This window comes from Pelodiscus sinensis, chromosome 30 (genome assembly GCF_049634645.1).
Source record: "Pelodiscus sinensis isolate JC-2024 chromosome 30, ASM4963464v1, whole genome shotgun sequence".
In the NCBI taxonomy this organism is placed as follows: domain Eukaryota; kingdom Metazoa; phylum Chordata; order Testudines; family Trionychidae; genus Pelodiscus; species Pelodiscus sinensis.
In genome coordinates, this window is record NC_134740.1 from 689,405 (window position 1) to 711,860 (window position 22,456).

A 22,456-nucleotide genomic window follows, 5' to 3' on the forward strand; every position below is an offset into this window, starting at 1 on the left:
AAAAAAGAGGACCCACCCAGGGGCTCCAAAAAGTGGGCACCAGCCTGGACAGGGCCTGAAATAAAAAAATCTCCTGGAGCTCTGATCTCATGAGGAAACCCTGCAGGCCCTGCAGTCACACCGCAGGAACACAGACCTATATGAGCGCATGGCCCAGGGACCCGCCCATGTCCAGCCAAGAGAGAAAGCAGTGGAACCTCCCTTTCAAGCAGCTGAATACGCATTCCACCTCAAAAAAAAGAAAAGAAATGTATTTGGGGCTAAACCAAACATTTTGTTTTGACACAATAGAAACATTGCATTTCCATTTTCAAAAAAATATGTAAAAATGGTTGAAAAGTGAAGATTTTCAGAAAGAAGCATCATTTCCATTTTTTTCACAGCATCTTTAATGAAAAATTTGGCAAAATCAGCACACTTCCACAAAATCTTTTCATGTCCTCAAATTTGCATTCTTCACCAATATCAATTCAGCCCAAAAGTTCACCCCCATGCAGTTGTATTAGTCTGTAGTGTGTTAGGCAGAGCAGCCTCTTGGTAGTATTTTGTATAGATTGAGGGATGGGAATGAATCCTCGCATTTTAATTTACTAGGTTGAAAACCTTAGGAAAAATCCTTGTTTACAGCCTATGTAACACAATGCTCATTATAGGTTTAATGAGACCACAAAGAATTACATTTGCAATGAGTATTGAAACAAATTACTTGTAAGGCATAACTATCTTTTGTCATCAGAGTGTGGGATGGTTAAGCACCAGTGAATGACTAAAGCTTTGTCACTTAATTGCCAATGTAAACAAAGCCTAAGAAACCAGTTTCATGAGAATGTTGTTCTTAAGAATCCTGGGCCACATTTTTTACAGTATTTAGGTGTCTAAAGAGGAAGATAGTGACCTTGGCCTTTTTTCACTTAGTGCCGATCTCCCATTGGAAATGATAGGTATAAGGTGCATAGGTGGTTTTGAAGAGCTCAATAGGCACCTATTTGCCTCCTGAAGTGCCTAAACCCTATCGCATTCTGGCTCATACAGATGCAAATAGCCCATTCAGCACCATGGACAGAGTCCCATCTTCTTCCCATTCCTGTAACTTCTACTAAAATATAGAATCATCAAATCCTAGAATGGAAAAGGACCTCGAAAGGTCATCAAGTCCAATCCCCTGCTCTCACAGCAGGACCAAGCACCATCTAGATCATCCCTGACAGGTGTCTCTGTAACCTCTAGTGATGGAAATTCCACAACCTCCCTAGAGAATTTACTCCAGTGTATAACCATCCTAACAGTTAGGAAATATTTCCTAATGTCCAACCTAAACCTCCCTGATGAAATTTAAGCCCATTGCTTCTTGTCCCATCCTCAGAGGTCAAGGAGAACAATTTTTCTCCCTCCTTCTTCTAACACCCTTTTAGGTACTTGAAAGTTGCTATCATGACTGTTATAGGCACCACAATATTCCATAAAGCACAGACTTTCAAAAGAGGTGGACAAAGGATGAGGTTTACAAAGGTTCTGAGAATGCAGAGAGGCTCCTACTAAGATTCAAACACACCCCCAAGTGCCTTATATCCAGTGATGTCCAACAGGATTTGCGTGCCTTTGAAAAATCTCCCCCAAAGTGATCAGCTCTTGTGGGGATGGGATCTCTAGATAGAGACTGTGGAGGGGAGAAGTAACAGGCAGGCAGGTAGCTCTAGGATAAGAGCAACACTTCTTTGCATCATTTGAGGATTTGGCCCAGTGTATTTGAGGTGACGGAACAAGGGAAATGAGTGCTGGGCTGTTACGAGGGGAAGAGAAATGGGAAAGTAACAAAGCTCTATTGCCTTGGACTCCAAAAACCTCGATTCTGTTCCTGAGTCTGCCACTGATCTTGGGCAAGTCACTTCTCTTCTTTGTGCCTCAATTTCCCACCAATATCTCCATTTGCTTCTTTAGACTGCAAGCTTTCTTGCATGACCATCAATCTACCCTACAGTGTTCATATAGTGATGTGGGGATGGGGGGGTAACGTTCCCTGCTTTGCAGATGGAGGTCCCATCTGTTCGATACAGCATGGCACAGCACTTGTGGCAGGAGAGCAGAGATGCTGAGTAGAGAACAGAGTCATTTTGGGCAGTGCAGCAGCCCCCCAACCACCTCCCACCTCATCCTGGCGCTGTTGCTCTGGGGTCACTCAGATGCAGAGCGAGACAGAACCGGCCTGTCAGAGTTTGGAATAAACACAGGTCATGGTATCGCCCCTATCCCTCTGCTTCTCAGTGGGATTAATGTCATTTTGTGTCTTGAGGGGGCTCAGGTGGGTTTTCCCACCCACCCCACCACCCCTTTGCACAACCAGAGTTCAGGGGGAAATTTCTTCAGAGCATTGGAGCTGACTTCTCTTAATCAAAGCTGTCCCCTCTCCAGTGCAATGGATACAGGCCTCCTCTGGCATCTCTGTTGTGCAGTTGCGCTATGGGGCTGGCGAACCCTATCATGGAGACAAATCCATTGACACCACATGGAGTGGGATGGGAGATGGACCGGCTGATATTAGGGGGATTTCCAGCTATGATACCATCTGGCCATTTGCTTTTGTCCTAGCACTGCAATTTTAATAAGGCTCCTAGAGTTTCCTCTAATCACTATTAATTCCTGGCCCTCCCCTGCTGAGCATCTTACTTTGGATCCTGAAAGAAGGGGCAGAAAGCTGACATGATAATTAACCTCTGTGGATGTGCTATGCCCAGCCCAGACACAGTACCCCATGGGGTGCAATGGCCATTGGGATTAATTAAAATGTTGGCATTGCTAACGAGTCCCCAGGATGGTCCGTGTCACTGCGCCGGGCGCCAGGTTCAGGAGTGACTCTGGGTTTGCATCAGCTGACTTCTGCATGTCCTTGTCATGAACACAACACTGCACTGGACAGTTGTAATTTGCATTCTCTCTCTTCTTATCATGGGTAAGGTGGTAGGACCTACAGTCTGGGCCTGAGACGTGGGCCCCTTTGTGCCACACCCAGCACAAAGCCATAGAAAGAGACAGCCCCCCCCTTGAATGTCATACACATGTACTAGCTGAGAGAGACAAAAGTTTTAATTCTCCTCTGAAGTACACTGAGGTACAACGTGATCTAGTGAGTTATTCATGGTCAGCCAGAGAGCGTCCTACCCAGCCTGTAGGGGAACCCAGATCTCCTGCATCCCAGGACTTTGTCTTAACCACAGAATAATGGCTGGCAAATTACTCCCATGGGCCTATTTAAACATAGCTGTGTGGAGTTGATACAGTTCTTAGTTACCAATACACTAGCCTGCAGCTCTTCAGGCTTCTCCCTCTAAGGTCGCCCAGTGCCACTGGCTGGGAGGTCAGGGGAGGTTTCCCATTGCCCATCAGAAGCTACTGTGGTTTTTAAATTCTGGGCCAGGCATTAGTATTTCTGTAGCATGGCCGGCCAGGAGGCCCAGGTGCAAAGGGGGCTGCACCCACACAGCCAGAGACAGCCCCTGCCCCAAAGAATAATTGTGAGCACCATATCTCAGGTTTCCATTGTCCATCTCTCTTCCTGCCTCACCCTTGTGACTCCTGGAAAGAAAGGACTCACCTTCTGCCTCCCCCACACCCCTGGTACCTTCACTGACTTCATGCCTCACTGAACGCTCACCCAACCCAACTGCCCCACCTCAATCCCCACCTCAATTCTGTGACCTTTCCCCTAGTACTAACCATGGGTAACACCAGGGTCCCCCTCCCTGGCCCTGGGACATCCACTCTCCCCCTCACCCCACCCTGGAATAGCCCCACCCAGCCCCTCCCTGTCCGGCTCCAGGTAAGGGAGCACAAACACTGTGCATTGGCGTGCACAGCCTGCCTGTGCCTGTGAGAACAAGGAGCCATGGCTGTGCTGATGGGAGAGGAGATGTTCCCTGGGGCGCCCTGGCTCTGGGAAGGTGTCTGTCTGATGAGGGAGAACCCGTAGGACATGCATTTCCATGGCAATGCCAGGGCCCAAAGACCTAGTGCGAGCCTGGGGTGGGCCAAGGAGGGCTCTCGAATCATGCTTCTGGCCGGGCAAGGCTCCATCTGGCACGCTGGGTCCCATCTGGTGTTCACAGTCCCAGACAGGCGCTGACATAGGGCTGAGGGCTCAGAGATCAAGCAGGAGAATGACGGAAGGATCAGCCCCAGCGGTGATGTGACTCCGGCCATTTCAATGGCGTTCCACCAGCAGAGGCACAGCCGTCCTGTCTAAAGGACGATTTGGAACAGCCACCCCACACCCCGCACTTTGGGGGGGCTCCATGGCAGCCCCCTCAGCTATCCCATGGACTGGACCTGTGGGGCCCAGCGTGGCCCAGGAGATGACCTGGAGGGGGCTGCCTGGGACTGGCAATGGAGTTGGGGCCCCCTGCACTCACCACAGCAACAAGGAGATGGGCTGCGGGGCGCAGCGGGGTGTCTGTGGGGTTACTGTGGCTCCCACAACAGTGGTGGGGGTGGAGGAGACCGACACTTCATAACGCTTCACACCCAGCCCCTCAGGAATCCCCTGGCTCGTGTCACTAAGGGGTGGGGGCTTCCAGTAAGGGGGGAAATGGGGTGGGGCAGGGGAATGCCCAAGGCCCAGCATCCCCCAGGAATGGCCCTGGGCAGAGAACAGGGAGTGAGTTTTCTAAAGACAAACACATGAAGTGAGTTCCCAGCTCCTATGGCTTTTGGGTAGGTACAAATCCTTTGTGCCTTTTTAAATTCTCCCCATTTCTCCCAATAGTTTCATTCCCACAAGGCTGCAGGGGAAGGGGAAGACATACTAGTGTGGCTGGGCTGGGCTTAGCCACCTTTCAATTTCTTCAGAGCTGCCTTGACGTCCTTATTCCTCAGCGTGTAGACCAGCGGGTTCATTATCGGGGTGACCACGTCACAAAAGATCTGAATGCGGGTGGCCACCACGGGGCTCATGGAGGGCTGGGTGTAGAGGAGGAAGCAGGGCCCGAAGAAGAAGCACACCACCGTCATGTGCGAGGCACAAGTGGAGAAGGCTTTCCGAGCATGCTCAGCACTGCGCATCTTCACCACGGAGACCGCGATCCTGACATAGGACATGAGGATGAGGGAGAAGCAAGTCAGGGGTATGATGCCAGTGTTGGTGAAGGTCACGGTCTCAACAATGTATGTGTCCGCACAGGCCAACTTGACCACTGGTAATATGTCACAGTAGTAATAGTCCACCACGTTGGACCCACAGTAGGGCAGCGTGAAGGTCAGGCTGGCAAGGATGGTGGCATGAAAGGAGCTGCAGATCCAGCTGCCAGTGGCCAGGAGGGCGCACACCTTGCGGTTCATGATGAGCAAGTAGCGCAGCGGGTGGCAGATGGCCACATACCGGTCATAGGCCATGACTGTGTAAATTAGGCATTCAGTGCTGCTCAGGAAGTGCCAGAAAAAGACCTGGGCCGTGCACCCGCCCACCGAGATGGTTCTACTGTTGGTCAAGAGGTCGGCCAGCAATTTTGGGGTGGTGATAGAAGAGCATCCAAGATCTATGACGGCGAGGTTGCAGAGGAAGAAGTACATGGGGGTGTGCAGGCGGGAGTCAGCGAGGACGGCTGCTAAGATGAGCATGTTGCTCAGGAAGGAGCAGAGTAAGAAGACTAAGAAGCAGATGAAGAGGATGTTCTCAAGACCTTCGGTGCTGGGGATACCTAAGAGGATGAATTCTGACACCACGGTGCGATTCTCCATTTCCATGTAAGGGTTGATGATTCCTGGGGGCACAGAGACAATAAAACTAGATTAGGAAGCTTCATAAACCATGAACCCCACCAGACTTAATCTCGAAAGGCAAATTTTAACCAGCCTAAGTTTGGAGAAAGTGAGTGGAGTTTCACCACTTATATTTGTGGATCTGTTCTCTTCTGTTCATTTCTTAAACTCAGTCATCATTTCATGATCATCAGGGAGCCAAAGAAATATGCCAACATCAGAGGAAATTATCATTTATCAGAACATTCACTTTCCTGACTCCTAGATTCCTTCAAAATGAGCATACAAGGCAGAGAGAACAGCTCCAAAATGCGTCAGCATCATTTCTCCCCTGGGTGTATATATAGAGAAACTGCGCATAAAATGGGGGGAGAGAGACAAAGGTTCAGAGAGCTAAAGGCCAGACAGGTCCATGAAATAATCTAGTACATCACAGGCTGTTAAATTCCAGCCAACACACACACCCGACCTCAGTGATTTCACTTGTACCAAAGCCCTTCAGTACTCAAACAACTCAGTTTAAGTGATCTCAGGCAGAGAGCAGGAGAGATCAAGGATCCATCAGCTGTAAAGGCTGGGAACTGACAGAGGGAGAGACATGGCCTATCCCAGCAGGTGACCAAGCCCCTGCTGCAGCAGCAGGTTGCTACAGATCTGTCCTGGGGGAAGTTCCGTGCGTACATGAAATCTGGTGATCAGATTCACACCAGCCAGAACAGACCTGTTCATGTGAGACTGAGCGGTTCTGTATCAGGTCTGAGTTCCAGGCTGCCCCAACTGGTGGCCAGGTAGAGAGATTGGAGAGAGAGAAGGGGAGAAAGAAACCGTCCCGGAGCCAGAGCGAAGGCAGAAAGGGACAAAGAGGACAGGCCAATAGCTTACGCTTTGTGCCTCAGTGGAGAGTCACACAGTCAGCAGGTGGTGGGAGCCTTTGGCTCTTTCTCCCGTTTGCTCCACTTGCGGACACACAATCAGCCCCCCTCAGCCCAAGCCACCTGAGATCTGAGCACAGCTCCTGCCGTGGGCATGTGGAGAGAGTCTCTCACTGACAGAGCTGACATGCCAGACCTGCATAAGGACTACGCAGCACTGGCCCAGCCATTGTCGGGACCCCAGAAGTGTTCATGAGTTCAGGCTGCAGGAACATTTATGCTGCTCTTGAGCCCGGCCTTTGGGAGCTGAGCCCTTAGGCAGCTCCCTCCCCCTGGCTCAGACTTCAGCAGTGGGAGCAATTAACCAGCCCTTTGCCACAGCTGTTTTCCAGTTTGTGGCTTGGGACAAAGGGCCACATTCATTAGAAGGAGGTGTGAGAAACCCAGCAGGAGGTAACTGTGAAGGGTTGGTTCACAGGAGGCTCCTTGGAATTGTCACCTGTTGTGGTAATGGTCCTACCAACCTCCCTGCTAGGGCACCCTCCCAACCCTGTCTTGCTGTGCCAGAAACTCAGGTTTCCTCCAGACATGGCACAAACTTGAGGTAGCCACTGTGGGAGAAAAATCAAATAACTCCAATTGTGTCTAAAGGGGGGACTGTGCAGGAAATCAAAACTCTCTAAAAGAAAACTGTTGTAAGGGTTAAAAAGTTTTCCAGGCCTCTCTCCCTGTAACAGAGAGAAATCAAATTAACTCTAATCAAGACCCTTACAATGCCTCCTATCTCAAGTTCATGGATACTCCTAGTCTGTCACAATTTGTCATGTAAACCCTTATCTTTGTCACAGTTTGCCTTGTAGACTCCTCCACTCAAGTTCTCATGTGGCTTTGTGTACTGTAAAACTTACTTCTAGCACTCCTGGTGTGAACAGAAACATCTCAGAGTACTTCTGCTGAGACTTTGATATGTTAAAGAAAAACAATCAACAACTGAACTGTCTGAACATACTGTATAAAGAATCCCTGAATCTGTCTCTCAGGGCTGCTTTCACTCTTGGAAGTGACAGCCTGCATGCATGCATCATAAAGTTTTTCCTTCTAGATTTCTCTCCTGCCTCACTGATTTGACCTCCGGCCTCGGACCCTTCTGGGGGCTCTGTACCCCAGGGGAACGAGATTTCCCCCACACCACCCCCTAGCAGAGCAACACAGACTCTGAGGCAGTTCAGCTCTGGACCTCAGCTCTGGACACAGCCCAGGAACACAGCCTTCAAAAGGACCAGACCCCCAAATCAGTCCATCTGAGTCTGTATACAAGTTTTACACAAAGAAACTTGTCAACAAAAGAGAGAGATGCACACTGGTTGATCCCATCAGATAGCAATTATTTACACTTGACTTGATAATGAACACAAGTAAGAGTTCTTACAGGAAAAACAAAACCATTCACAGATCCTTTACTTGATCACCCAGCCATTAAGTTACTAAAGTATCACTAATGGCTTTTACTGGAACACCTGGACAAATAAAACTGGTTCTTATTTAATATTTCTAAGTTCTCATTGAAGGAAAATACAAGCAGAAAAATAGGCTAGAGACAGTCAGCAGGTTGTAACTGTAAAATGATCTGTTTGTTGTCTAAAGAACCTTCAATTTATGTACATGCATCTTCATGCCAATTTCCAAAAAGTATGGGAGAGTTGTGACAGCAGCCATAGCATGAACAGCTCTCAGGGGAAGTAACCTCTGATCCCCATCAGCGGCAGATTGCTGAACCCTGTGGCAGGAGAATTTTCCTACCTTGCATTGCTCAAGGAATGTGAAAGTGAAGCATTATTTCTATGCAGGCACCTCTAGTGGTTTGGGTTGGTAACACAGGGCCAAAGGAGGAGAACAAGGTGTGTCTGGGAGTGTCAGAGTGGTCTAAGGGAGTTAGGCACTGCTGTCCTGTTGGAGTTAGGTGCCTCGCTCCCTTTGGCATCTCTGATATTCCCTGCCTAGAAGATCTTCTAAAAGTCTCCCAACCCCAAAAGGTTCTGGGCATCCATCGAGCGGATCACAGATTCAGCAGTTGCCCGTGTCCAGGGGCGTTCATGGAAGTACAGGTGTGTATTTATGGGAACATCAATGGGCCAGACCCTTAGCTGGTGTAGAGTGGTCTAGTCCCATTGGAGTCAATGGAGCTGAGCCCCAGCAGAGGTAAATCCATCCTTGCCCCCTGGCAGTCGGGGGAGGAGGCAGCTCCCAGCCAAGGGGGCTCAGCACAGCCAGTGCGGGGAAGGCCGTGGTGCTGTGAGAAGGGTAACAGGAAGCCAGGCTGTGGGTTTTTGTGCAGCTGGCCCCCGGGTTCCCCTTGTTGTGTCTCTCACGGTGCAGTAGTAGGTGTCGGCCTCGCTCAGCCTCGCTCTGTTGCGTATGAGGGTGGTGGAGGGGGAGGCCGTGTCCATGACCATGGTGAACTCTCCAGTGGCAGAAGCACCATCATAGCCCATCCCGAGGACTCTCCAGTGGCAGAAGCACCATCATACCCTGTCCCTAGGAAGCTCCGGGCCCCCTGGCCCTGCTGGGGCTATTGGTCCCTATACATCAACTCGTTGGAGGTGGTGTTTTGGCTGCAAGGGATCAGGATCCGTTCTCCTTCCACGAGTGTGATGTGGGGCAGGTGGAACACCTGGACCAGGGCCCATTTTGGAGCCGCTGCAGGGAGAGAGGCAGAAAGTGAGTGAGGGAGAACCTGTCACCACCTGGAAAACACAATGTTCAAAGCCGGGCTGGAAGCTCAGGGAAAGAGCCTGCGACTCCCACTGACCAAGGATGCACAGAAGGGCTGAGAGCATCCTCTTGGTGGGATGAAACCTTTATCCACCTCCCACAGCCTGCAGGGTCCAACCTCTATCTGTCTCCACACCCAGACCTCCTGCTTCCCTTTCCTCCCTCTGTGCATCTCTGTCAGTCGCTCTCTGTCTCTGACACCTGCCAACCAGCCCCTTTGTCACAAGCATCCAACATCCTGTTGCACACCTGTGAAAACCACTGCCATACAACACAGACAGGACACAGGCCCACACTACACAGGCAGTGCACAAACACCCAAAAAGCCTTCACATGGACACACAGCGATTTTCCACAGTCGTCACTAGGCAGAGGTGCTTAATGACTTTGTTTCAGCATTCACCAAGAAGATTGAGTTTCTCAGGATGCCTAACACAGTAAGTGCTGTGGAGTGGGCTGAGAAGTAAAACTGAGAAAAGGATAAGTTAAAGTTACTTAGGAAAGTTAGGGTATGTCTACACTAGCTCCTTAATTCGAGCTAGGTAGGCAAATGAGGCAACCGGAGTTGCAAAGGAAGCCTGGGATTTAAATATCCCGGGCTTTATTTGCATGTTCCTGTCCGGTCACCATTTTGAAATTTCACTAGCCACGAGGAGTAACAGTTAATTCGAACTAAGGACTTAGATCGAATTAACGTTTCACTGCTGCGTGTAGCCGTGGCCAATTGACCTTAGCTGGGAATTTGTCCACTGACTCCATCAGAATGGCCAGACAGGGTCAGACTAAAGGTCCATCCAGCCCAGTGTCCTGTCTGCCGAGAGTGGCCAATGCCAGGTGCCCCGCTGGCACTGTGGACTATTGGTGCTAGTCAGGGCTCTGTCCCTTTCAAACTAGCAACTGCGTAGATAAAAAATAAACTGCTGTCCTTTGATTCACATTCTCGGCCTTTTTCAAAAAACAGGTGAACATTTTGGACCAGATTCTGTGTTGGTTTGCACCCGCCGAGCCCCATTGATTCTCAAGGAGTGAGACTAATATACACCACCTGCCCAAAGATTTTGAGCGCAAGAACATTCTTCCAAAAAAAAGAGGAAGTGGCTAAATTAAATGCCCCACTGAGGTCATTTACTATAAGTCTGCTTGCCAACATTTGTGGAGGGTTAAATAATGTTGATAGACAATATTGCAACTTATTTAAAGCATTTTTACTATTTTCATGTATTTAAACTCTTACAGTTGCACATACAATCCATACTGTGGGAAGAGACCTCGGGAGGTCATTGAATCCAACCCCCTGATAAAAGCAAGACCATTCCCAACTGAAAGTGTAGGATTTAGGCATTTTTTCAACTTTTATCAGTTTAGACGTTCACAAGTTACTAGATATTATGGAGGACTCAGGCAACCCAGGAGGCAGACATTAATTTAGTCAAAAGAGAAATGAAGATTCAAAAAGTTAATGTGTTATAACTATTCAAATACATTGTCAACATCAGAAGTCAAAATATACAAAGAATAAATGCTTAAAAGAAACGCTAAGAAGATCTTCAGCATCACTGTTATTACTTAGACTAGCCTGTACTTTTCACTTACTATCAATGGAAATATTTTTCATTTGTTTCTGTGTGTGGTCAAAAAGACATTGGCATACATGTATCAGTAAAAATCTAATCCATCCTCACCTAATTAAAAGCCATACTTTACTTAATGCTGGGTGAATAAAAGATTTTTTGCTTAGTTGCAAAGTTCCCAAAGTAAAAAAAAAATCATGCAAAACAACATTTTCAGTGATTCAGAAAGGGAAAAGAAATTCATTTGGGGCTAAACCAAACATTTTGTTTTGACAATAGAAACATTGCATTTCCATTTTAAAAATAAATATGTGAAAATGATTGAAAAGTGAAATGGAAGGACATTTAGAAAGATGCATCAGTTCCATTTTTTTCACAGCATTTCTAATGAACAATTTGGAAAAATCAGCACACGTCCACAAAATATTTTCACGTCCTCAAATCTGCATTCTTCACTAATATCAATTAAGCCCAAAAGTTCATGCACATTTAGTTGCATTAGTCTGCAGTCGGTTGGGAACATCAGTCTATTGATTAGTATTTTATATAGATTAAAGGATGGGGACGAATTTTTGCATTTTAATTTAGTAGGTCTGAAACTTCATAAAAAATCCTTTTTTGTAGCCTGTGTAACACAAAGCCACAGTAAGATACTAGGAATGAGGACAAGATTTTGAATAAGATTGTACATTTATAGGTATAATGAACCAGAAAGAGTTACATTTGCGATGAGTGTTGAAACAAGTTATATGTAAGGCATTACTAGTTTAGCCATAAGAGAGGGTGGTGGTTAAGCACCGGTGAATGACTAAAGCATTGTCACTCAATTGCCAATGTAGAAAAACCCTAAAAAACAGGTTTAATGAAAATGTTGCTCTTAAGATTCCTGGGCCAGATTTTTAAAGGTAAAGATAGTGACCAGGGTATTTTTCACTTGGTGCCTATCTCCCATTGGAAATGATAGGTATAAGGTTCAAAGATGGTTTTGAAGAGCTCAATAGGCTCCTGAAGTGCCTAAACCCTATCGCATTCTGGCTCAAACAGCTGCAAATGTCCCATTCGCGTTTCAGCACCATGGACAGAGACCCCTCTTCTTCCCATTCCTGTAACTTCTACTAAAATATAGAATCATAGAATCCTAGAATGGGAAAGGACCTCGAAAGGTCACCAAGTCCAGTCCCCTGCCCTCACAGCAGAACCAAGAACCATCTGACAGGTGTCTCTGTAACCTACTCTTAAATATCTCCAATGATGGCAATTCCACAACTGCCCTTGGCTATTTATTCCAGTGTTTAACCACCCTGACAGACAGGAAGTTTTTCTAATATCCAACCTAAACCTCCCTTGCTTCAATTTATAAATCGGCACCTTCACACGCCCATATACTTCTTCCTCACCAACCTCTCCTTCATTGACGTGTGCCACGCCTTGGTCACTGCACCCAAGATACTGTTTGACTTCCTTTCCATAAAGAAGATCATTACCTTTGGGGTTTGCTTGGTACAGATGACCTTCCTCCACCCTTTTACCTGCGTAGAGGTCTTCGTCCTCACCATCATGGCCTATGACCGCTATCTGACCATCTGCAACCCTATGCACTACCTCACCATCATGAACCACAAGGTCTGCTTGCTGCTGGCTGGTGTGGATGGCTGGGCAGGACCATGCACTCCATAGCTCTGACCTGCATGACCATCAATCTACCCTACTGTGGGTCCCGGGAGATAGACAATTTCTTCTGCAACTTGCCGCCGGTCATCAGGCTGGCCTGCACCGACACCTACATCATCGAAGCACTCATCATCACCAACTCGGGGCTCATCTCCATGATCTGCTTCGTGGTGCCGGTAGGTTCCTACAGCATCATTCTGGTCTCCTGGCAAAACCGCTTCTCCGAGAGGCGGTGCAAACCCCTTTCCACCTGCATCGCCCACCTGACCGTGGTGACGCATTTTCTGGGTCACTGCATCTTCACCTACTCCCGCCCTTCCATCCGCTTCCCCGAGGACAAGGTGGTGTCGGTGTTCTTCACGGCCATCACCCCCTTGCTCAACCCCATCATCTACTCCCTCAGGAACGAGAACATGAAGCGGGCGCTCAGTAATCTCCTGGGGAGAAAGGTGGATGCCGAGGAGAAATAGAACCCAGAGTTCAAGAAGAGATGTGTCCTCAGAGATGCTCCCAGATTCCCAGCACTATCCGCAATGGGGCTGCATGTGTCGGTAGTGACAATGGTTTTTCCTTGGTCCTTGGCTCTCATCTCTCTATAAGACTCATCACCTGGGCTTTGCATCCACTCAGCTGGGACTAATTGACATTATTTTCAGGCATGAACTTATTCTGTAAAATACGTGTCCAAATTGGGCTTTGTCAGGGCTTTTTCAAAGTTTCAATTGACTGATTGATTGGTTTCTTTTCCTACTCTTCTAGTTTTCTTTTCCTACTCTGATTTGCCTTTTTCCTTCCTCCCTCTCCCTGGGGGCAGTAGAAAGGCAGGTGACTCCAATATGTCACTATTCCTTATTTTAATGGACAATTTCTAAGTGAAATGGAAAGGTCTTTTGTCCTGAACTTTGCAGCTAGAAGGTGCCATATTTCTAAGGTGTTTAGATGCCTAGGGAAGCACATACATGCTCAGTGCAATTTCCTAAAGAACTCAGGCACATTACTCTTGATGATTTCAAGGAACCCACTTACCTCTCTGTCGCTTTCAATGCCTAAACTCCCTTACAAATACAGGCCACGCAGGGGCTGGACATGTTCCTTCACAGGCAGAAAATCTTCTTTAGAGGCAACGCATGCTGGAACAGCCTGCATAGAGGAATATGTCCATCTCTGTATGCCTGATGAATAGATCTATGTACCCTCGTACAGCCCCTCTATTGAGCTAGCTATCCCTATACACCTTATCTAGCTAACTATGTATAAATCTCTCTATCCCCATACAACCCCTCCATCCATCTATCCACACACACACACTCTATCTTACTGACTATCCCCATACACTCCCTTCTATCTGTCTACCCACCACTGTACACCGTATCTGCCATATATTGGCATTAGAAAGGCTCAGAAAAGGGCAACAAAAATGACCAGGGGTTTGGAATGGCTGCCATATGAACAGAGATAAGTAAGACTGGGACGTTTCACCTTAGAAAAGAAGAAATGCAGGAGGGATATAATCGAGGTCTAAGAAACCATTACTGCTGTGAAGAAAGGAAATAAAGAAAAGTTATTATTCTCATAATATAAGGACTAGGAGGTCACCAAATGAAATGAATAGGCAGCAGGTTTAAAACAAACAAAAGGAAGTTTTTCTTCACTCAGCGCACATTTAACCTGCAGGACTCCTTGCCAGAGGATGTTGTGAAGACCAGGACTTTAAAATGGGTCAAAAAAGAAGTAGATGAATTCATGGAGGATGGGTTCATCGATGGCTGTTCGCCAGGATGGGCAGGGTTGGTGTCTCTAGTCTCTGTTTGTCAGACGCTGGGAATGGGTGACAGGGGAGGGATCAGGTGATGATTCCCTGCTCTGTTCACTCCCTCTGGGGCATTTGGAATGGCCACTGCCAGAAGACAGGACTGGGCTAGACAGACCTTTGGTCTGACCCGGTGTGGTCACCCTGATGTGCTCCTCTATCTATCCATACCCATACAAACTCTCTCCTGTTTTTAGTGCTGTTCTGACCATGTGCAACCCACAATATTACAGGCACAAGGCGGATGACGTAAGGTCCTTTATTGGGCCATTGTATGTGGGCGAAAGAGTCTTGCTTTTCAGCTCACACTGAGCTCTCCCTTGGGCCTGGAAAGACACGTTCTCCCTCGCAAGCCTTCCATTCCCAGTACGTATTGGCCTGTCTGCCCCTCTAACCCATTTCTTCCCCAGAGGGCAGGGCCCAGCAGCACCCCGAGATGGGCTGCGGCGGAAGACAAACAAAACCACCAAACAACAGACCGGCCCCCCTCCCACCTCCCCCCTGTCCTCCAGCCAGCCACCAGGTGCAGGAGAGCCTGACACGCTGTGAGTCTGGGAGAGTGTCTGGAAGAACCTGGACATCTAATGAGTCCCTCGGTGCCCCTGTTGCACATCGCAGATCCCGTAGTCCCCGGCCCAGGACCCCAGGGCAGGCTGTGCTGAGGCTGACAGAAGAGGTTATATATTTGGAGAAGAACAATAGAGCTCAGAATTGGTGGCAACGCTGAACCAGACAAGGCATTTACCAGGAGCTCCGCTCTCCCCGTAAGTCAGTCTTTATTACTCGGGAGGCGCTCACTGGGGGCATTTGCTGCCAGCTACTCCTGTTTCATACCATATTAGATTCACAGCAGCTGAGGAAGTGGCCTGCTACCTTCCTACTTTTAACCTCGCTAACAGCTGCATTGCTCCACTTTTACACGGTGGGATTGCCCTGAAATTTGTCCTATCTGCACCGAGGACCCTCTGCAGGGTTCCAGTAGGGTCATGTGTAACAAGGGGAAGTGCCATTTATAACCTTGTGCAGGGCTCCAGCTGTGTCTAACAGGCTCAGGTGTAAATGGGAATTAGGCTTAAATAGAATTACACCTGTGTGAAAACGTGCAGCGATGCAGCTGTGGCTCAGACTCTCTATTGCTGATTCTCAGGACAAACATCTTGGGAAAGAAACTGAGCTGCATTGGACCCCGCAGGGTAGTGGCCCATTAACACCCGTTGCCGAGCTGGCTGCATTGACTTTAACGGTGCCGTGGCCAATTGACCTTAGCTGGGAATTTGTCCACTGACTCCATCAGAATGGCCAGGCTGGGTCAGACTAAAGGTCCATCCACCCCAGTGTCCTGTGGACTATTGGTGCTAGTCAGGGCTCTGTCCCTTTCAAACTAGCAACTGCGTAGATAAAAAATAAACTGCTGTCCTTTGATTCACATTCTCGGCCTTTTTCAAAAAAATGGTGAACATTTTGGACCAGATTCTGTGTTAGTTTGCACCTGCCGAGCCCCATTGACTCTCAAGGAGTAACACTAATATACAGCAGCTGCCCAAAGATTCTGAGCGCAAGAACATTCTTTTAAAAACAAGAGGAAGTGGCTAGATTAAATGCCCCACTGAGGTCATTTACTACAAGTCGGCTTGCCAACATTTGTGAAGAGTTAAATAATTCTGATAGACAATATTGCAATTTATTTAAAGCATTTTTACTTTTTTTATTAATTTAAACTCTCACAGTTGCACATACAATCCGTAGGGTGGGAAGAGACCTTGGGAGGTCATTGAATCCAACCTCCTGATAAAAGCAAGACTATTTCCAACTGAAAGTGTGGGATTTAGGCATTTTTTCAACTTTGATCAGTTTACTGTTCAGAAGTTACTAGACATTATGGAGGGCTTAGGCAACCCGGGGGGCAGGCTATAATTCAGTCAAAGGAGAAATCAAGATTAAAAAAGTTAATTTGTTATAACTGTTCAAATACACTGTCAACATCAGAAGTCAAAGTATACAAAGGAAATATGCTTAAATGAAATGCTAAGAAGATCTCAAGCATCATTGTCTGTTTTGGGACCAGCTCTGTTCAATATCTTCATCAACGATTTAGTTTGCAGACGATACCAAGTTCACACATACAGAATGGGAAGCGACTATCTAGGAAGGAATACGGCAGAAAGGGATCTAGAGATCATAGTGGACCACAAGCTAAATATGAGTCAACAATGTGATGCTGTTGCAAAAAAAGCAAACATGATTCTGGGATGCATTAACAGGTGTGTTGTGAGCAAGACACAAGAAGTCATTCTTCTGCTCTACTCTGCACTGGTTAGGCCTCAGTTGGAGTATTGTGTCCAGTTCTGGGCACCGCATTTCAAGAAGGATGTGGAGAAATTCGAGAAGGTCCAGAGAAGAGCATCAAGAATGATTAAAGGTCTAGAGAACATGACATATGAAGGAAGGCTGAAAGAACTGGGTTTGTTTAGTCTGAAAAAGAGAAGATTGGGGGGGGACATGACAGCCGTTTTCAGGTATCTAAAAGGGTGTCATAAGGAGGAAGGAGGAATCTTGTTCATCTTGGCCTCTGAGGATAGAACAAGAAGCAATGGGCTTCAACTGCAGCAAGGGAGGTTTAGGTTGGACATTAGGAAAAAGTTCCTAACTGTCAGGGTAGTTAAACACTGGAATAAATTGCCCAGGGAGGTTGTGGAATCCCCATCTATGGAGATATTTAAGAGTAGGTGAGATAAATGTCTATCAGGGATGGTCTAGACAGTACTTGGTCCTGCCATGAGGGCAGGGGCCTGGACTCACTGACCTCTCGTCGTCCCTTCCAGTCCTAGTATTCTAAGATTCTATTATTGTTCTTACTTTGCCTAGCCTGTACTTTTCAATTATTATCAATAAAAATATTTTTCATTTGTTTGTGTATGTGGTCAAATAGATATTGGCCAACAATTATCAGTAAAAATCCAATCCTCCCACACCTAATGAGAAGGCATGCCTTATTTAATGGTGGGTGAATAAGAGATTTTTTGCTTAGTTGCAAATTTTCCAAATTAAAAAAAAATCATACAAAACAAAATTTTCAGGAACTCAAAAAGTGAAAAGAAATTCATTTCGGGCAAAACCAAATATTTTGTTTTGACACAACTGAAACACTGCATTTCAATTTAAAAATGAATATGTGAAAATGATTGAAAAGCGAAATGGAATGACGTTTGGAAATATCCAATGTTAGGTATAAGGTGCTTATGTGGTTTGAAGAGCTCAATAGGCATCTATTTGTTTTCTGAAGTGCCTAAACCTCGGTCACATAGAGATGCAAATAGCCCATTCCCAGTTCAGCACCATGGATAGAGACCCCTCTCCTTCCCATTCCTGTGACTTCTACTAAAATAAAGAATCATAGAATGGGAAGGTCATCAAGTCCAATCCTCTACCCTCATGGCAGGACCAAGCACCATCTAGATAATCTCTGACAGGTGTGTCTGTAACCTACTCTAAAATATCTCCAGCGATGGCAATTCTACAACTGCCCTTGGCTATTTATTCCAGCGTTTAACCACCCTGACAGGTAGAAAGTTTTTCCTAATGTCCAACCTAAACCCCCCTGGTTCAATTTAAGCTCATTGCTTCTTGTCCTATCCTCAGAGGTCAAGCAGAACAACTTTTCTCCCTCCTCCTTATAATACCCCTTTAGGTACTTGAAAGCAGTTATAGGAGCCATGATATTCTATAAAGGGCAGACTTTCAAAAGCAGTGGACATGGGATCAGGTGTACTAAGGTGCCAAAAATGCAGACACCCACTAATGTCCACCCAACAGGATTTGCGTGCCTTTGAAAAATCTCCCCCAAAGTGATCCGCTCTTGTGGGGATGGGATTGATAGATAGAGACTGTGGAGGGGAGAAGTAGCAGGCAGGCAGGCAGGCAGGCAACACTTGTTTGCATCGTTTGAGGATTTGGCCCAGTGTGCTTGAGGTGACGGAACAAGGGAAACGAGCGCTGGGCTGTTACGAGGGGAAGAGAGATGGGAAAGTAACAAGGCTCTATTGTTTGGGACTCAGAAAATTTGGATTCTGTTCCTGATTCTGCAACTGAACTTGTGCAAGCCACTTCCCTTCGCTGTGCCTCCGTTTCCCACCACTACCATCAGTTGCTTATTTAGACCTTTTCATGGCAGGCACTACCTTTCCCAGTATCTCAGCACTGCCTGGCACTAAGGGTCCGCCAGGGGCTACTCTAGCCGTAGCAGCCGTGAAGACCTGGCTAACGAATGGTTTCATCTCTGCTCTCTATTTGCAGAGACTGAATAACTTCTCTCTCCCTTTCTTGACCAAATGGAAAAATCTAATATACTTCCATGCTGGATTGACCTAAAATGGATTTTTTCCAAGTTTTCCCCATTGAAACAAAACCATTTCATTTCAGGATGAACTAAGCATTTGGTTCAATCCAACATGACTTTTTGGCTTTGTTTCATTTTGGCTTTTTGGTTTTGTTTGTTAGCTTAAAGAAATTTAGCTAAATTTCTAAATACACATGGTTCATTTATCAGTTGTCTTCTTCAACAGTAGACAGGCAGTCTCACTGAAGGGGGAGGCTCAAACTATTTCATTGGGTCCTACCCAATTCCTAGAATCATTTTCTCTCCCTTCCAGGAAGAAATATGGGAGAGACGGTCACCCCAAATCACACCATGGCAACTGAGTTCATCCTTCTGGGACTCTCCTCCAACCCACAGACACAACTGATCCTCTTTGTAGTCTTCCTGCCCATCTACCTGCTGACCTTGGCTGGGAACATCCTTATTATAATCACCGTTGTCCACGATCGGCGCCTTCACACACCCATGTACTTCTTCCTCTCCAACCTCTCCTTCATTGACGTGTGCCATGCCTCGGTCACTGTGCCCAAGATGCTGTTTGACTTCCTCGTCACAGTGAAAATCATTACCTTTGGGGGTTGTGTGGTACAGATGTTCTTCCTCCACCTTTTCACCTGCACAGAGATCTTCCTCCTCACCATCATGGCCTATGACCGCTACGTGGCCATCTGCAACCCTATGCACTACCTCACCATCATGAACCACAAGGTCTGCTTGCTGCTGACTGGTGCTGTGTGGCTGGGTGGGACCGTGCACTCCATAGCTCTAACCGGCATGACAATCAATCTGCCCTACTGTGGGTCCCGGGAGATAGACAACTTTTTCTGCGACGTGCCACCGGTCATCAGGCTGGCCTGCACCGACACCTACATCATCGAAGCACTCATCATCGCCAACTCGGGGCTCATCTCCGTGATCTGCTTCGTGGTGCTGGTGGGTTCCTATGGTGTCATTCTGGTCTCCTTGAGGAACCGCTTCTCCGAGAGGCGGCACAAAGCCCTTTCCACCTGCGTTGCCCACCTGACCGTGGTGACGCTCTTCCTGGGTCACTGCATCTTCACCTACTCCCGCCCTTCCATCAGCTTCCCCGAGGACAAGGTGGTGTCGGTGTTCTTCACGGCCATCACCCCCTTGCTCAACCCCATCATCTACTCCCTCAGGAACGAGGACATGAAGAGGGCGCTCAGCAAGCTCCTGGGGAGAAAAGTGGATGCCGAGGAGAAATAGAGCCCAGGGCTCCAGAAGGGATGTGTCCTCAGAGATGCTCCCAGATTCCTGGCACCATCCCCAATAGGGTTGCATGGTGACAATGGCTTTTTCCTTGGTCCTTGGCTCTCATCTCTCTACAAGACTCATCACCTGGGCTTTGCATCCACTCAGCTGGGACTAACTGACATTATTTTCAGGCATGAACTTACTCTGTAAAATACGTGTCCAAATCGGGCTTTGTCAGGGCTTTTTCAAAGTTCCAATTGACTGATTGATTGGAAATGTTCAGGAATATGAAAGCCTCAATTTTGTTTCCATGTTTAAAAGTTTATTTTTTCAATTTCAGTTTTTAAATAGGGAGCTCTAGTTTTCTTTTCCTACTCTGATTTGCCTTTTTCCTTCCTCCCTCTCCCTGGGGGCAGTAGAAAAGCAGGTGACTCCAATATGTCACTATTCCTTATTTTAATGGACAATTTCTAAGTGAAATGGAAAGGTCTTTTTTCCTGAACTTTGCAGCTAGAAGGTGCCATATTTCTAAGGTGTTTAGATGCCTAGGGAAGCACATACATGCTCAGTGCAATTTCCTAAAGAACTCGGGCACATAACTCTTGATGATTTCAAGGAATCTACGTACCTCTCTCTCCCTTTCAATGCCTAAACCCCCTAACGAATACAGGCCACAGAGCCTAAAACAGGGGTGGGCAAATACTGAGCACTGATTGTGTACGGTTTGCCAGGGTTAGTCGCTAGTGGGCCCACACACTGTGTATTTACCTGCACCTCTGTAGTTATGGGGCATCATAGCTCCCATTGGCCACGGATCGCTGTTCCCAGCCAATAGGCACTGCAATCACCTGTACCTGCAGAGAGGCAGGTAAATATAGCAGCAGTGGCCCACCAGGGACTAACCATGGTGAACTGCCACCAATTTATTGCCCACACCTGGCCTGAAAGCTACAGCTGGTCAAAATTGTATCAGTCTTTACATCAAATATTGGTTTTTATCCCAGTATCAATCAAAAACTATCTATATTTTCATGTTGACATTAATGTACATTTTCCCTCTTGTATCATTTTTGGCCTTTTTATAGAGGGTGCAAAGGTAAAAACCAGAGAAAAAGTGTGGGAAGGTTTCCCTTATTTATTTACTTCTTTCCCACTTTGAATAAAAAAATGGGGGCAGAGAAAGAAAAGCCTTTCTTGCCTCTTTTACTTTGTCCTATTTTTGGCTCTGAACGCACTAAAATGAAAGATGTACTAAGTTTTGCAGGAGATTTTTGCTTTGTTTTTCTCTTTGCCTTTACCTTTCCCCTTTTCAAAACGTCTCAGCTTTGGAAAAGCAAGAGAGTAGTGAAGGGAGCAAATGAAAGAACAAAGAATGGGGGAAGTGCTACCCTGGATACTTTTCATTTTATCACATTGATCTTTCCATTTTGAGCCCTGCAAAACAGAAACAACTTCAACATTTTTGCTTCTTCATTTTCCAACTAGTTTTCCCCTCTGGAAATACTAATTACAACATTTCTGATTTGTATTTTGTAAAAGGCAATTAAATGTATTTTAAAGAATCATATGACATGAATCTAGCCTCTTCTGTGTATTGTATTATAAAAATTTCAATTTAAAAAAAAAGATGCAAGAGGAACTGTGGCTTGATGGGTAAAGATATAAATAAACAAACAGACAGACAGAAATACTTCTGTGCGTTTCTAATCCTGCCAAATAAGTGACTGAAGCAGTGGTGACCAGGTCTGTGCTGGTGGATACTCTTGCCTAGTGGATAGTGCAATGAACTGGGACTTAGAAGACTTGGGTTTTCTTTCTGGCTCCACCACTGGCCTGCTTGGTGACCTTGGGCAAGTCACTTAGTCTCACCATGCCTCAGTTTCCCCATATTTAAAACAAATAAAAAATTCTCAGGAGCAATGAGATATTGTTGTTGTTATTATTATAAGGACGCTGTAGAAAAAGGTTTTCATGCTGCAGCACAGATTCACCCGAATCCAGTTTTACACCACGACTGAAATGACCGAGTTGCCACTAGAGCAAAGCTGAATTACCCACTATCCCGAGGCCCCATGGAGCTCAAAGCGACAAATTCTTCTCTCGGTTACCCCAGTGTAAGTCTGGAGCAACTCCACTGCCTCTCTGCTAAAGCACTGGTGTGTATGCTACTGCAACTCAGTTATGGGCCATGTTCTGCTCAGGTAACGCCACCCAAATAACTTGCAACACAACCCAAAGGCAGAAGTGTACATGAGAAATGAGGGCAAGGGAGGTGTAAGGCCTAAAGGCCATTTCACACACACTTTCCTGGACTCTAATCCTCACGTGGCGTAAATCCATGTTGCTTCATTAACCCCATTGAAGCTATTGCCGATTGACATGACAAGGGATGTGTCTCAAGGACACCAATACAATTCTCCTG

General features: G+C 46.7%; 4 protein-coding genes across 4 annotated transcripts in view; 3 read left to right on the forward strand and 1 right to left on the reverse strand.

Moving 5' to 3' along the window:
- The window catches only part of NOP9 (NOP9 nucleolar protein), a 340,212-nt gene that overhangs the window by 211,922 nt on the left and 105,834 nt on the right, over positions 1-22,456 (forward strand). The gene's annotated exons all lie outside the window — the stretch shown is intronic.
- Positions 4,742-22,456, reverse strand: part of LOC102446378 (olfactory receptor 10D3-like) — a 29,933-nt gene continuing 12,218 nt past the window's right edge. Inside the window, exon 2 of the mRNA XM_006129272.3 lies at positions 4,742-5,750. Within this exon, the coding sequence (XP_006129334.1) occupies positions 4,816-5,733 (918 nt within the window). The 5' untranslated portion in view covers positions 5,734-5,750 and the 3' untranslated portion in view covers positions 4,742-4,815. The remainder of the gene's footprint in view (positions 5,751-22,456) is intronic.
- LOC102446615 (olfactory receptor 4E1-like) lies at positions 11,317-13,104 on the forward strand. Its single transcript, XM_014576631.2, is given in 3 exon segments — positions 11,317-11,511; positions 12,323-12,608; positions 12,611-13,104. Coding segments are annotated over 3 exon segments (975 nt in total).
- LOC102456518 (olfactory receptor 4E1-like) lies at positions 19,102-20,046 on the forward strand. The gene has a single exon (XM_014569458.2). The coding sequence runs from the start codon at positions 19,102-19,104 to the stop codon at positions 20,044-20,046; it is 945 nt and encodes a 314-aa protein (XP_014424944.2).